Raw genomic sequence first — 13671 nt, 5'->3', positions numbered from 1 at the left:
TATTTAAATTCTAGCGTATATATATATATATATATATTTTTTTTTTTATTCTAGCGTATATATATATATATATTATATATATATAAATTTAATTTTATAATTTTATATTTATAAATTTAATATTTAAGGCTATTTTAAATATTAAGTTTATAAATATAAAATTATAAAATTAAATTTATAAAATATTTAATTTATAATTTAAAAAATATTAAATTTATAAAATTATAAATATCGTCCTAAATGTCTCACATATATTAGGAACCGATTTTAAAATAATATTCTTCAACTCAACATTGCTATAATGTAAGTGTACATTCTTAATAGCATAGATAAATATTGAAAAAGACATGTTATCTATAAGGACTAATGAAAAAAATGTCCAAAATTTAATTGCAACTTGAATATTAACCAAAAGTAAAAAATGAGAAAATCATGAAATCGAAAAAAATAAGAGATAATATTGATCTTATAGAAAAACTTCAAGAATCATTAACAAATCATACAATCAATAAATCATAGTGTAAAACTGTGTTTATTTTTGCAAAAACATCGTTTGTAATTATTAAACAAATTATTTCACACATTAAAAAATTGCAGTTATTTATTATTTATATTACAAGATATCATGTATATCCTTTAAACCGTAAACAAACTTAATAAATAGTAAAATGGTAACTAAACATAATAGACAACAGAAAGGAATAGTAAAAAATTTATCCTATTTTTTCCGCAAATTTTTCTGAATGTTGGTTAAATCTACTTTTTAATAGTCCATACCTAAATAGCACAAAATATTCTGTGAATACACGTACAATATTTTGGCAGAGATTCATAAATTTATAATTTATAATAGAATTATAATAGATATTATAATTTATAATAGATAATTCATAATAATAACTTATAACATAAATTTATAACTTATAAATTTATAATAGAAACAAAGTTCTTAGAACATTCCTAAAGTTTATTTATTGCATACGTGCAATTCATCTGTGTAACTGAAAAGTTTTTCAAATGCTCCAAATAGCAATAAGCGCTTATTTTAACTTAGTAATGCATTTATTTTAACATAATAATGTAAAACGTCTATCTATATAATAAATTATTTAAAATATTATTTTACATTTTTAAAATCAAAATCAATAATTAACCTAATTAACTTTTTGTAAATACTCTATGCACATTCATAGAACATTTATAATGTTATACAGGTATACTGTGAATATATAACTATATTTTTAGCATATTTACCATAGAATACTTTTAGTTCATAGAATATTCTTTTGCTGTCTGGGTATTATCGCACGTCTGGGGAAAACAAAACTTTCCGTATCTTTAAAATGGTTAGGAATAACAATTGAAAAACACTGCATTATCAGTACAAATATATTAAGAAACTAAAATGAATATAAAAATTAATATATTTATCTTAAGCAAATTAGAACAATGCGATTGTCACAATTATGTGTAATTTTCAGACGGAATAAAAGCAGATAATCGTTTATATATGCACATATGTTTCCTGCCTGCCGTTCATTATTAGTTTCATCAGTTTTATAAAAAATAAAGTAATTTCCAGCAAATGCCGTTAGAGTGCAATAATTTATTCAATTGGAAACTTGGATTTAATTCTGAGAAAAAATCTGAGCATTTCACGTGACACAAGTTTCAGATAATAATTATTAATACATGCGTTGAACAATCGTCTAGATTCTCATTTCGAATGAAATGAATGACGATTTCAAGCATATAAACGCCAAGAGTTAAATAGATACTTCCGCATTTGTATTTACAGTTGTAACATGCACTCAGGCATATTTATAATTTATTAGTAGAATACATTGTGTGTAAGAGTCGACCCAGTAAGCAAAGAACATTAAATTAACGTTTAGAAACATTGACTTCATATGCATTGTTTTTTGAACATTTTTTAATAATAGTGCATTTATATTTTTCACATGTTATTTTATGGTATGATTTTTCTGAATGTTGTTTAAACGTTTTAAAAACGTTTAAACAAAAAATATATTTTTCAAATGTTACTTTAACATTTATTTGAGACCAGTGCAACATCTTAAAAATATTTCTGCCGATTAAAACATTGTGACAACCCTATTTCAACATTATTGAAACTTCTAAATCGCAGTCAAAGTATGTTCATAATGATGTTTGATACAATATTAAAGTCTATATATTTGACATTATAGGTTCTTCAATATCATTGTAGCAACGTCGTATTAATAATTTCTCGCTTACTGGGGAATAAACACGTTTCATTTCCCCTCCCACTTATCTTCGCGCATTCCTAGTTAATATAAGTTTCTCAATTAATTTTATTATAAGTAACTGATATTCGCAATGTTTATTTTGCCCGACAGATATAAACTCGACGGCATTCTGTATACCGCGCGTGCATGTCAGCGAAATGATCATCGCGTAATAAATTATTAGTTGCTGCATATTGTAAATCATGTCGGCGTATTCCTCTCGCCTACATATTCATAAATCACCGACACCATATAATTCAGTTCTCACTCACTTCAGTTTCACACATCATCTCACGAGCTAACAGAAGAAATCATTTTAATCATTTTACGGGAAAACATATAACTTTAAACATCTTACTTGTAACAGAATTCCGCTGAGTTCAAATGCGTCTGTCACACTTTCATTGTACAAGTTGAAGATACATTAGCACTAATCAGTCATCGGCATCGTGTCACCAGTGTGTTTCTCTTATGCTGCTGTGTCTCAACTGTCTGCTAAAAGTTACCGTTGCGACTAAAGACTCGTTAATAATGCAGTACCAAAACGCTCACTCGATGGCAACCCTTCTTTCCAACGACCAAACTTCTCAACAAGGTAAAAAATGTCGACAGTTGCAGACTTTCCACGTCTTTATTTCAGCGGTTTCTTTCGTTTCATCACATGCGTGCACGCTTACAATCCTGCAATTATAAACGTGCGGTAGTAAGGAGGGAAAAACACAAATCATCAAAAGTGAAGTGTGTTTCTGACGATGGACAGTGCGTCCACGCGATTACAATTTATTCAATTACTCCTTTGACTATCAAAAGCATCAACAAAACAATACGCACCTATGTATTCCTCATGTTTACTCTGATTGTTCAAATATTTATGACGACGTGCACACATACATACAACGAACTTTAGTCTTTCAAGAATTTTGTTTTGTATACGTAAAACATAGAGACCACTCTTCCTCGATTGTGAGAGACAGTATTCTTTTAATTCTTAGCATGCATCGTTCAAGTGGATATAACGGTGCTCTTTTCTGCTACCCGTTTACGTTTATTATTTAGATCAGTTATCTCTCTATTTAAGAGTAGTAACATAATTAAAATTTTCTGTACATAAATATCCAAGTGTGCGACAAATATTTCTCAAATAAATTTATCAAAATGTTCCGCTCAAAAAAACTAATTATGAAAGAATATAATAGCTGTTTGTTTCAAATAATGACCCCGCAGTTCTTCGTATACTCTATTAATATATTATAAAGCTCCTTGTACAATATATATAGCACTTCTATATTGCTAGCTCTAGTCTTCCCAATAAGCAGCATGCTCACGGATGAAATGAGACGATTTGGTCGCTATGCGCATGTATGACGTCTGTAAAGTATAGCCTCCATAAAAGATATATATTATATATTATATATATTATATATATATATATATATAATAAATAACTCCATTTCATAGAAGTTCCACCGAATATTTTAAAACGGAGAAAAAGAATTATAATTAAAAAAACTAAAACTTTTCACATTCCAATTAAATGACACAATAACATAAAAACCACGCTAAGATAAGTTTCCACGCATTTCTATTTTCGATTTTAGCGCATGCACAATTATTCTGCTTTAGAGTAAAATATCATTTGCGCCATAATATTTTCTCGAGCTCTGCTAGCAATATAGGAGTATTACATATATATCTTATGATGGAATCGAGATGACAGTGGCGCCATAGCTGACAATGATGGGAATTAGATTCTTATCCCATGTATACAGGAGGTAAATACTATTAGGTTTTGTTCCATGCTATGATTGATATGAGTTAAACAAGAACGAATCTCTGTCTGTTCTTGTTTCACCATCAACGTGCCGATAATCACGGCTGTAGGCACGAGTTTTACGGAGATGTTATCGTTTATGAAGCATCTTTTTTCACTCATCCTCTCTTTCGCACGATGCGCTGGGACACAATATGTGATTTACCTTATTATATAAAAATAATTGTTAGTACAAAATTGGATTTCGTAATGTAGCTATTAAAAAATTTTAACAATGTGCGGCCAAATGAGTATTAGGCATGTTTCCCCAATTCAATTAGAGAAATAAGGGTTTGAAATAGAGATTCGCTGTTCGTCTTTGTCTAACTCATGCTACTCGTAGCATAGCACGGAACAGAACTACCGTTTTTACCGCAATGTGTACTCAAATAATCTCAGGTGTTTTTTCGTCAGTATTTATTTTTATTTAGAAATAGCCCGAAATATTCGTCAGCATGTCATCCCTCGCTTCTGACATCACAAATCCAACGTGGTCGCGGCGAAGTACAAGGAGTATAATAATTAAAACAATTCTATTTTTCACAACTTTTTTTGTTTAGGAAAGTTAATATGTTGAAGTACATCCGTGAAGCTCATTTTTAACTCATTAGTTGATGTGTTTGTTCCTACATGCAAAAATTATATGTAAACTTTTAGTTTTTAGCATAAAGTGAAATAAGTTTCTAATGACAGATTTCGAATGGGCGATCAGTCGAAATCGACTTATGTTAAAAATCATTGGTTTATGGCCGCCAGACAACCGGGACTCGCGACAAATTGTAAAACTAAAATTTCAACGGCTGTGCAATATCATAACTTTACTTTTCGTAGTCGCGATACCGAGTTTAATATTATTGATAAAAGTATGGGGTAACATGATACTAATGATAGATAAAATGCAATATAGTCTACCTCAGTTAATGACAGTTTGGAAAATCTGCATTATTTGGTACAAACAAGAAGGTATATTATGTTTAGCAAAGTGTTTTCTTATCAGTAACTCGTATAAAACTGTAAATTTATAAGAATTGCAAAAAATCTATATAGCAAAATAATAATTTTTCAGATAATTAAACATGCAAAAATAAATTTTTTAGTAGAGACTGTTACAAATTTTTTATGGCAGAAAGGCAGCAAATCCAACACAGGATTTAATATATCTGGTTATGTTATCAAACTATCGCCAAAAATATGACAGAACCTGTTAACAGGCAACCTGAGCAGATTGGCGGCAAAAATCAGTTAAAGTAACGATCTGATAGCAAATTGACAACAGAAATCTACCAAACTCTGTGGTGCCATATAATCTGTGTGATTTCTGCTGCCAATCTGTAACTCTGTTGCACTGCGCTGCGTTCAACGTAAAATTAGCTTAATAAGCTTTCTGCTACGATGGCAGCAGTTTTGCAACCGTTGTAAATTTTCTGCTGAACTGATGGTTTACGCTTCTTCAACATATTTATAAAGCGGTTGTCATTTTTTCCAGTATACTTTCAATATGCTGGACCGTTTAGTAAGCATGTTGGAAAAACATAAACAACTAAGTGTCGTTCAGCAGAAAATTTTATGAATAAGCGCTTTGCATTAGCAACGTAGCACAAAGCGCCTTTTCTGCTATTAGTAAAACACCAAAACACGAGTTGAATGCGGACATACATGGTTATGATATGGTCATGATATGGAATTCTGATCAAATTTGCTGCCAATCTGTGCGTACTCTGCTATCAATTTGCCTACTGGGTAATCACTTCTTGTTACAGTTTTAAGCCCTCTAATTGATATGATTAAAGGAGATTGGATGCAGGTAAAGATTAAAGAGGAGCGGTACATTATGTTGAAATACGCTAGAATTTCTCGAGCGATTGCTTTGTGTGGAATGTGCATGGTATTTTCTGGAATAATCATTCTGTTTGGTTTACCGTGTCTCGAAATAATAAAAAGATATACGACTAATTTAACCGATTTTGAAAAACATTTGTCGATACCAACATACTACCTGTACGATGTGACTAAGAGTCCGGAGTTCGAGCTGACGTTATTAGCTCAAACATTCGCAACGTTCATATTTGGTATCTCTTACACTGCGATCGACAACTTATTCGCACTATTAGCTTTCCACGTATGCGGTCAATTAGAAATTTTACATTTGCGGTTGAAACATATGAAGAAGTATCCCAACTACGATGAAGTTTTAAAGTATAATGTCCAAGACCATATTCGTTTAATCAGGTACTCAAAATGGATTGTCAAGAAAGATTATCCAAAGAAACATTATCCAAACAGAAGCTTTTCGAACACACATATACACACACACACACACTCACACACAATTGCGTACTTAGACACGATATAAAATTTCATTTTTCTCTGAGGTGCAGTTGTTGTTTCAGATCTATCAAAATAATTGATGACACCTTCAATTTAATGCTACTTGCCATGGTACTTTACTTTGCTATACTATTTTGTCTGCAAGGGTTTCTCATGGTTAATGTAAGTCGAAAATAATAATACACAAAATTATTTGATTAAAGAGATTGTGATTCCTATAATTCTCTATAATTCAAAACGACCACAAATGAACATGCTACAAAATGTACGTGTTACTGTTCTGCGTTACTGTTTAATAATTTCCTTGTCAATTTTCCTAGTGTACAATACTTTTTTAATATAACGTGATGAATTTTAAAAGATATAGTATTTCAAGATTATACAATTTTTGTTGATGACTATTTAGGTTATGAATCAGAAAGACCAATTATCAGTTACACAGTGGGCTTGGTGTGTCATATCGACTATAAGTTATGCTTTGCACATGTGTCTTTATTGTGTTGTTGGTGAAATTTTATTGACGCAGGTAAGTGAAAGAATATGATAAAAACTTTAATGAGTAAGTAGTAAGAGAAAATTATACAAGTTTATTACTTTTATATATACAGGGTAATTTATTTTCTTCGCCCCAGGCTAATATCCCAGAAACAGTACACTTTAGAAAAAAATACTTTAGACGAACGTTATAAGGTTTGATAGAAGACATAAGAGGTGAGACATACCATTGGTTTGACCTTGGATGGTGATACCAAGATCAGGTCAAGGTCACGTCAATTTTTTTAAATGGAATCTCCTACTTTTTATTACATATTCTTGTAGCTTATCTCGAAAACTTTCCAAAACATTATAACAACGTTAAGTACTTTTTGAGTAACGAAACTTGGAAAAAAGAGAGAATATAGGCGGTGTATGTGCACTATCATATTATATTCATACGGAGAAATACACTATTGTAATATACACACGCAGAAGAGACTGATAAATGGTATGTGCGTGCGTGGGTGCGTGCGTGCTTGCGTGTGAGCGCGCGCGCGTGTGCGTACTTGCGTGCGTGCGTGTGTGTGTAACTAAGATAAAATAGGAGTATAATATGACGGAAAAAGTGAGATAGATGTGGTTTGTGACAAGGGCAAGTTAGGAGTGTATATATGTCAGTTATACTTCAGATCCCCCCCGCTCTCACTCTCTCTCTCTGTCTCTAGATAAAATGGGAGTAGAATATGACGGGAAAAGTGAGATAGAGGTGGTTTGTGATAAGGGTTAGAAGTGTATATATGTCAGTTATACTACTAGATTTCCCCCCCCCCCCTCTCTCTCTCTCTCATACGCGAAAGAATTATCGCAAATATAAATATTAAAGCGTAAAATAGACGTACATAGCGCGCACGCGATGGACAAAATGATCGACATCATGCAATTCGATTTTCACTCAAGTTTCACCAAGGTTGGGAAGAAACTCGTTATTTGTAACGAAGTTACAGTTATAGTTACATTTTTTTGGTAACTGTTACTTAACTTATTTACTTTTTTCCCACCTGTAACTGTAACTTAATTTACTTATCTTTAGTAACTTGTAGCTTTATTTACAGTTACTTTAGTAGTTACTTGGGAAAAGTAAAAATAGAATTAAAATTATATAATAATCATATATTAATTTAATAAATTTATCAACGTATTTATGGAACATGTTGTCTTCATCTCTACAAGACTATTATTAAATTTTTATTATGTTAAGTACAGGTTTGAAATTTGTTAAGGGGATAAACCAATTAATATGATAGATATTAATTATAAAATTTAATTCTTACATTTTAGTAAAGCTTAAAATGTAAGATTTTTGTATTCACTAATAATTTACAATTATTTTAAGAGAGTAACTTAAAAGTAACGACACGTTACTTCTTGAGTAACTATAACTGCAACGAGTTACTTTTCACAGCCAGTAACTTGTAACTGTAACTAGTTACATTTTCAGCAAGGGAAACTGTAACTGTAACTAATTACTTTTAAAAAGTAACATTAACCCTGAGTTTCACACATCATCTCACGAGCTGATAGAAGCAATTATTGTAAAAACATTTCACGGGAAAACATCTCACCTTAAACACTTCACTTGTCACAGAATTCCGCTGAGTTCAGAAGCGCCCATTATACACTCATTATACAAGTCAAAGACATTAGCGCTAAACAGTTATCGGCATCGGCATCGTGCTATCCGTATCTTTCTCCATATGCTGCTGTGTTTCAACTGTCCGCTAAAAGTAGCCGTTGCGACTAAAGACTCGTTAATAATGCAGTACCAAAGTGCTCACTCTATGGTAACCCTTCTTTCCAATGATCGAACTTTTCAACAAGGTAAAAATGTCGACAGTTGCAGACTTTCCACGTCTTTATTTCAGCGGTCTTTTTCGTATCGTCACATAAAAAATTCTTTGCGTGCATCCTTACAATCCTGCAATTATAAGTGTGCGGTAGTAAAAATAGAAAAACACGAAACATCGAAAGTGATGGATGTTTCTGACGATAGACAGTATACATTATGTGCGTCCACGTGATTATAATTTATTCAATTACTCCTTTGGCTATCAAAAGCGTCAACAAAACGATACGCTCCTATGTGTTTGTCAGGTTTACCCTGATTGCTGAAATATTTATGACGACGTGCACACATACATACAACGAACTTTAGTCTTTCAAGTATTTTGTTTTGAGAGTATTCGTAAAGCATAGAGACAATAGTCTCTTTTCCTCGATAGTACAAAACAGTATTTTTTTAATTCTTAGCATGCATCGTTCAAGTGGATATAAAGGTGCTCTTTTCTGCTACCCGTTTACGTTTATTATTTAGATCAAATATCTCTCTGCTTAAGAGTAGTAACATAATTAAAATTTTTCATAATTCTCTGTACATAAATATCCGAGTGTGCGACAAATATTTCTCAAATAAATTTATCAAAATGTTCCGTTCAAAAAAACTAATTATGAAAGAACATAATAGCTGTTTGTTTCAAATAATGACCCCTCAGTTCTTCGTATACTCTATTAATTTATTATAAAGCTCCTTGTACTATATATATATAACACTTCTATATTGCTAGCACAGTCTTCCCAATAAGCAGCATACTCACGGATGAAATGAGACGATTTGGTCGCTCTGTGCATGTACGACATCTGCAAAGTATAGCCTACATAAAAGATATATAAATAACTCCATTTCCTAGAAGTTCCACCGAATATTTTAAAACGGAGAAAACGAATCATAATTAAAAAAAAACTAAAACTTATCACATTCCGATTAAATGACAGAATAACATAAAAACCACGCGAAGATGAGTTTCTACGCATTTATATTCTCGATTTTAGCGCATGCACAATTATTCTGCTTTAGAGTAAAATATCACTTGCGCCATAATATTTTCTCGAGCTCTGCTAGCAATATAGGAGTATTACATATATGTCTTATGATGGAGTCGAGATGACAGTGGCGTCATAGCTGACAATGATGGGAATTAGAATCTTATCCAGTGTATACAGGAGGTAAATACTATTAGGTTTTGTTCCATGCTATGATTGATATGAGTTAAACAAGAACGAATCTCTGTCTGTTCTTGTTTCACCATCAACGTGCCGATAATCACGGCTGTAGGCACGAGTTTTACGGAGATGTTATCGTTTATGAAGCATCTTTTTTCACTCATCCTCTCTTTCGCACGATGCGCTGGGACACAATATGTGATTTACCTTATTATATAAAAATAATTGTTAGTACAAAATTGGATTTCGTAATGTAGCCATTAAAAAATTTTAATAATGTGCGGCCAAATGAGTATTAGGCATGTTTCCCCAATTCAATTAGAGAAATAAGGGTTTGAAATAGAGATTCGCTGTTCGTCTTTGTCTAACTCATGCTACTCATAGCATAGCACGGAACAGAACTGCCGTTTTTACCGCAATGTGTACTCAAATAATCTCAGGTGTTTTTTCGTCAGTATTTATTTTTATTTAGAAATAGCCCGAAATATTCGTCAGCATGTTATCTCTCGCTTCTGACATCACAAATCCAACGTGGTCGCGACGAAGTACAAGGAGTATAATAATTAAAACAATTCTATTTTTCACAACTTTTTTTTGTTTAGGAAAGTTAATATGTTGAAGTACATCCGTGAAGCTCATTTTTAACTTATTAGTTGATGTATTTGTTCCTACATGCAAATATTATATGTAAACTTTTCGTTTTTAGTATAAAGTGAAATATAAGTTTCTAATGACAGATTTCGAATGGGCAATCCATCTATGTCGACGTATGTTAAAAATCATTGGCTTGTGGCCGCCAGACAACCGGAACTTGCGACAAATTGTAAAACTAAAATTTCAACGGCTGTGCAGTATCATAACTTTACTTTTCGTCGTCACGGTACCGAGTTTAATATCATTGATAAAAGTATGGGGTAACATGATACTAATGATAGATAATATGCAATATAGTCTACCTCTGTCAATGACAGTTTTGAAAATCTGCATTATTTGGTACAAACAGGAAGGTATATTATGTTTAGTATTTTTTTATCAGTAACACGTATTAATCTGTAAATCTCTAAGATGCGCAAAATATCTATATAGCGAAATAACAATTCTTCAGACAGTCAAACCTGCACAAATAAATTTTTAGTAGAGACTGTTACAAATTTTTTTATGGCAGAAAGGCAGCAAATCCAACACAGGATTTAATATATCTGGTTATGTTATCAAGCTATCGTCAAAAATAAAACAGAGCCTGCTAACAGGCAATTCAAGCAGATTGGCGGCAAGAACCTGTTAAAGTAACGATCTGATGGCAAATTGACAACAGAAATCGACCAAACTCTGTTGTGCGGTATAATCTGTGTGATTGCTGCCAATCTGTAACTCTGCTGCGCTGCGTTCAACATAAAATTAGCTTAATAAGCTTTCTGCTACGGTGGCAGCAGCTTTGCAAACGTTATAAGATTTTCTGCTGAAAGACACTGATGGTTTACGCTTCTTCATATTTATAAAGCAGTCGACATTTCTTGCAGCATATGCTTTCAATATGCTGGACTGTTCAGTGAACATGTTGGAAAAACGTAAACCACTAAGTGACGTTCAGCAGAAAATTTTACGAATTAGCGCTTTGCGTTGACAACGTAGCACAAAGCGCATTTTCTGCTGAATGTAACCATCGCCTATTAGCAAACTGTGACAAAACGCCAAAACACAAGTTGCATGCGGACATACATGGTTATGGTTATGATATGGAATTCCGACCAAATTTGCTGCCAATCTGTGCTATCAATTTGCCTACTGGGTTATCACTCTTTGTTACAGTTTTAACCCCACTAATTGATATGGTTGAAGGAGATTGGGCGCAGGTAAAGATTAAAGAGGAGCGGTACGTTATGCTGAAATGTGCTAGAATTGCTCGAGCGATTGCTGTATGTGGAATGTTCATGGTATTTATTGGAATGATCAGTCTGTTTGGTTTACCGTGTCTCAAAATAAGAAAGAGAGATGCGACTAATTTAACCGAATTTGAAAAACATTTACCGCTACCAACATACTACCTGCACGATGTGACCAAGAGTCCACAGTACGAGCTAACGCTACTAGCGCAAACATTCGTAGCGTCCATGGGTGCTCTCTCTTACATTGCGATCGACAACTTGTTCGGAGTATTAGCTTTCCACGTATGCGGTCAGTTAGAAATTTTACATTTGCGGTTGAAACATATGAAGAAGTATCCAAACTACGATGAAGTTTTAAAGTATAATGTCCAAGATCATACTCGTTTAATCAGGTACTCCAAAATGGATTTTCAAGAAAGATTATCCAAAGAAAGATTATCCAAACAGAAGCTGTTCGAACACACACACACACACGCACACACACACACACACACACACACACACTCACTCACTCATTCACTCACTTACACACAATCGTGTACTTAAACACGATACAAAATTTCATTTTTCTCTGAGGTGCAGTTGTTGTTTCAGATCTATCGAAATCATAGATGATACCTTCAATTTAATGCTACTTGCTTTGGTACTTTACTTTGCTATACTATTTTGTCTGCAAGGATTTCTCATAGTTAATGTAAGTCGAAAATAATAATACTATATAAAAATTATTTGATTAAAGAGATTGTGATTCCTACAATTCTCTATAATTCAAAACGATCACATATTAACATGCTACAAAATGTACGTGTTGATCCGTGTTTAATAATTTCCTTGTCAATTTTCCTCGTGTATAATGCTTTTTTAATGTAATATGTTGAATTTTAGAGGATATAGTATTTCAAGATTATACAACTTGTGTTGATGACTATTTAGGTTATTAAACAGAAAAACCAATTATCAGTTATGCAGTGGGCTTGGATTTTCATAACGACTATAGCTTTTCTTTTGCACATGTGTCTTTATTGTGCTGTTGGTGAAATTTTATTGAGGCAGGTAAGTGAAAGAATATGATAAAAACTTTAATGGGTAAGTAGAAAGAGAAAATCGTATAAGTATATTACTTTTATGTAAACAGGGTAATTTATTTTCTTTGCCCCAGACTAATATCCCAGAAACAGTACACTTTAGAAACAATGCATTAGACGAAAATTATAAGGTTTGATGGGAGGCTTAAGAGGGAAGACATACCGTTAGCTTGACCTTGGGTGGTGATACCAAGCTCAGATCAAAGTCACGTTAATTTTTTTAACTAGAACCTGCTACTTTTTATTGCATATTCTTGTAGCTTATCTCGAAAACTTACAAAAACATTATAACAACATATTTTTTGATTAAGTACTTTTTATGTAACGAAACTTGAAAACTTCAGTACCGTCGGCATTATCATTAAATAAGGTATTACGCGGAGATTATTCGGTCGAATTTACACCTTTTTCGTGTATGTATGTGTGTAAAAATATAAGGTGAAATAAATGGAGATATTATTATCCACTATCGTATTATGTTTTTGTATGCAAAAGAAAATAATAGGTGATGTATGTGCCGAAATGCACTATATGGTGTGTGTGTGTGTGTGTGTGTGTGTGTGTGTGTGTGTGTATGTGTGTACGCGCGTGCATATGTAACTAAGATCAAATGTTAATAGAATGTGATAGTAAAGGTGAGATAGAAGTGGTTTGTGATAAGAGCAGGTTAGGAGTATATATATGTCAGTTATACTAGATCTCCCTCCCTTCTCTCTCTCTCTCTCTCTCTCTCTCTCTCTCTCTCTCTCTCTCTCTCT

The 13671-nt window shown here is 32.6% G+C and overlaps 2 protein-coding genes and 1 long non-coding RNA gene across 3 annotated transcripts in view; 2 read left to right on the top strand and 1 right to left on the bottom strand.

Moving 5' to 3' along the window:
• LOC116848896 overlaps positions 1–2907 on the bottom strand; it is a 5158-nt gene extending 2251 nt beyond the window's left edge. Inside the window, exon 1 of the long non-coding RNA XR_004379028.1 lies at positions 2629–2907. This is a non-coding gene — a long non-coding RNA (uncharacterized LOC116848896). The remainder of the gene's footprint in view (positions 1–2628) is intronic.
• A 356-nt stretch (positions 2908–3263) lies between these two features.
• Positions 3264–8686, top strand: LOC116848875. The gene is made up of 6 exons (XM_032825435.1): positions 3264–3288; positions 4774–5043; positions 5841–6309; positions 6471–6570; positions 6815–6934; positions 8531–8686. Exons 1-6 carry the CDS (start codon positions 3264–3266, stop codon positions 8684–8686), a joined length of 1140 nt encoding a protein of 379 aa, XP_032681326.1.
• A 1986-nt stretch (positions 8687–10672) lies between these two features.
• LOC116848900 lies at positions 10673–12899 on the top strand. Its single transcript, XM_032825462.1, has 4 exons — positions 10673–10949; positions 11752–12220; positions 12423–12522; positions 12762–12899. The coding sequence occupies exons 1-4, from the start codon at positions 10673–10675 to the stop codon at positions 12897–12899; spliced, it is 984 nt and encodes a 327-aa protein (XP_032681353.1).
• The last annotated feature ends 772 nt before the right edge of the window (positions 12900–13671 follow it).

Source organism: Odontomachus brunneus, unplaced genomic scaffold (assembly GCF_010583005.1).
Source record: "Odontomachus brunneus isolate Ranch 3 - 2012 unplaced genomic scaffold, Obru_v1 Obru_scaffold_101, whole genome shotgun sequence".
In the NCBI taxonomy this organism is placed as follows: domain Eukaryota; kingdom Metazoa; phylum Arthropoda; class Insecta; order Hymenoptera; family Formicidae; genus Odontomachus; species Odontomachus brunneus.
The sequence above is the reverse complement of the archived record's forward strand: the minus strand, read 5'-3'. Positions and strand labels throughout refer to the sequence as shown.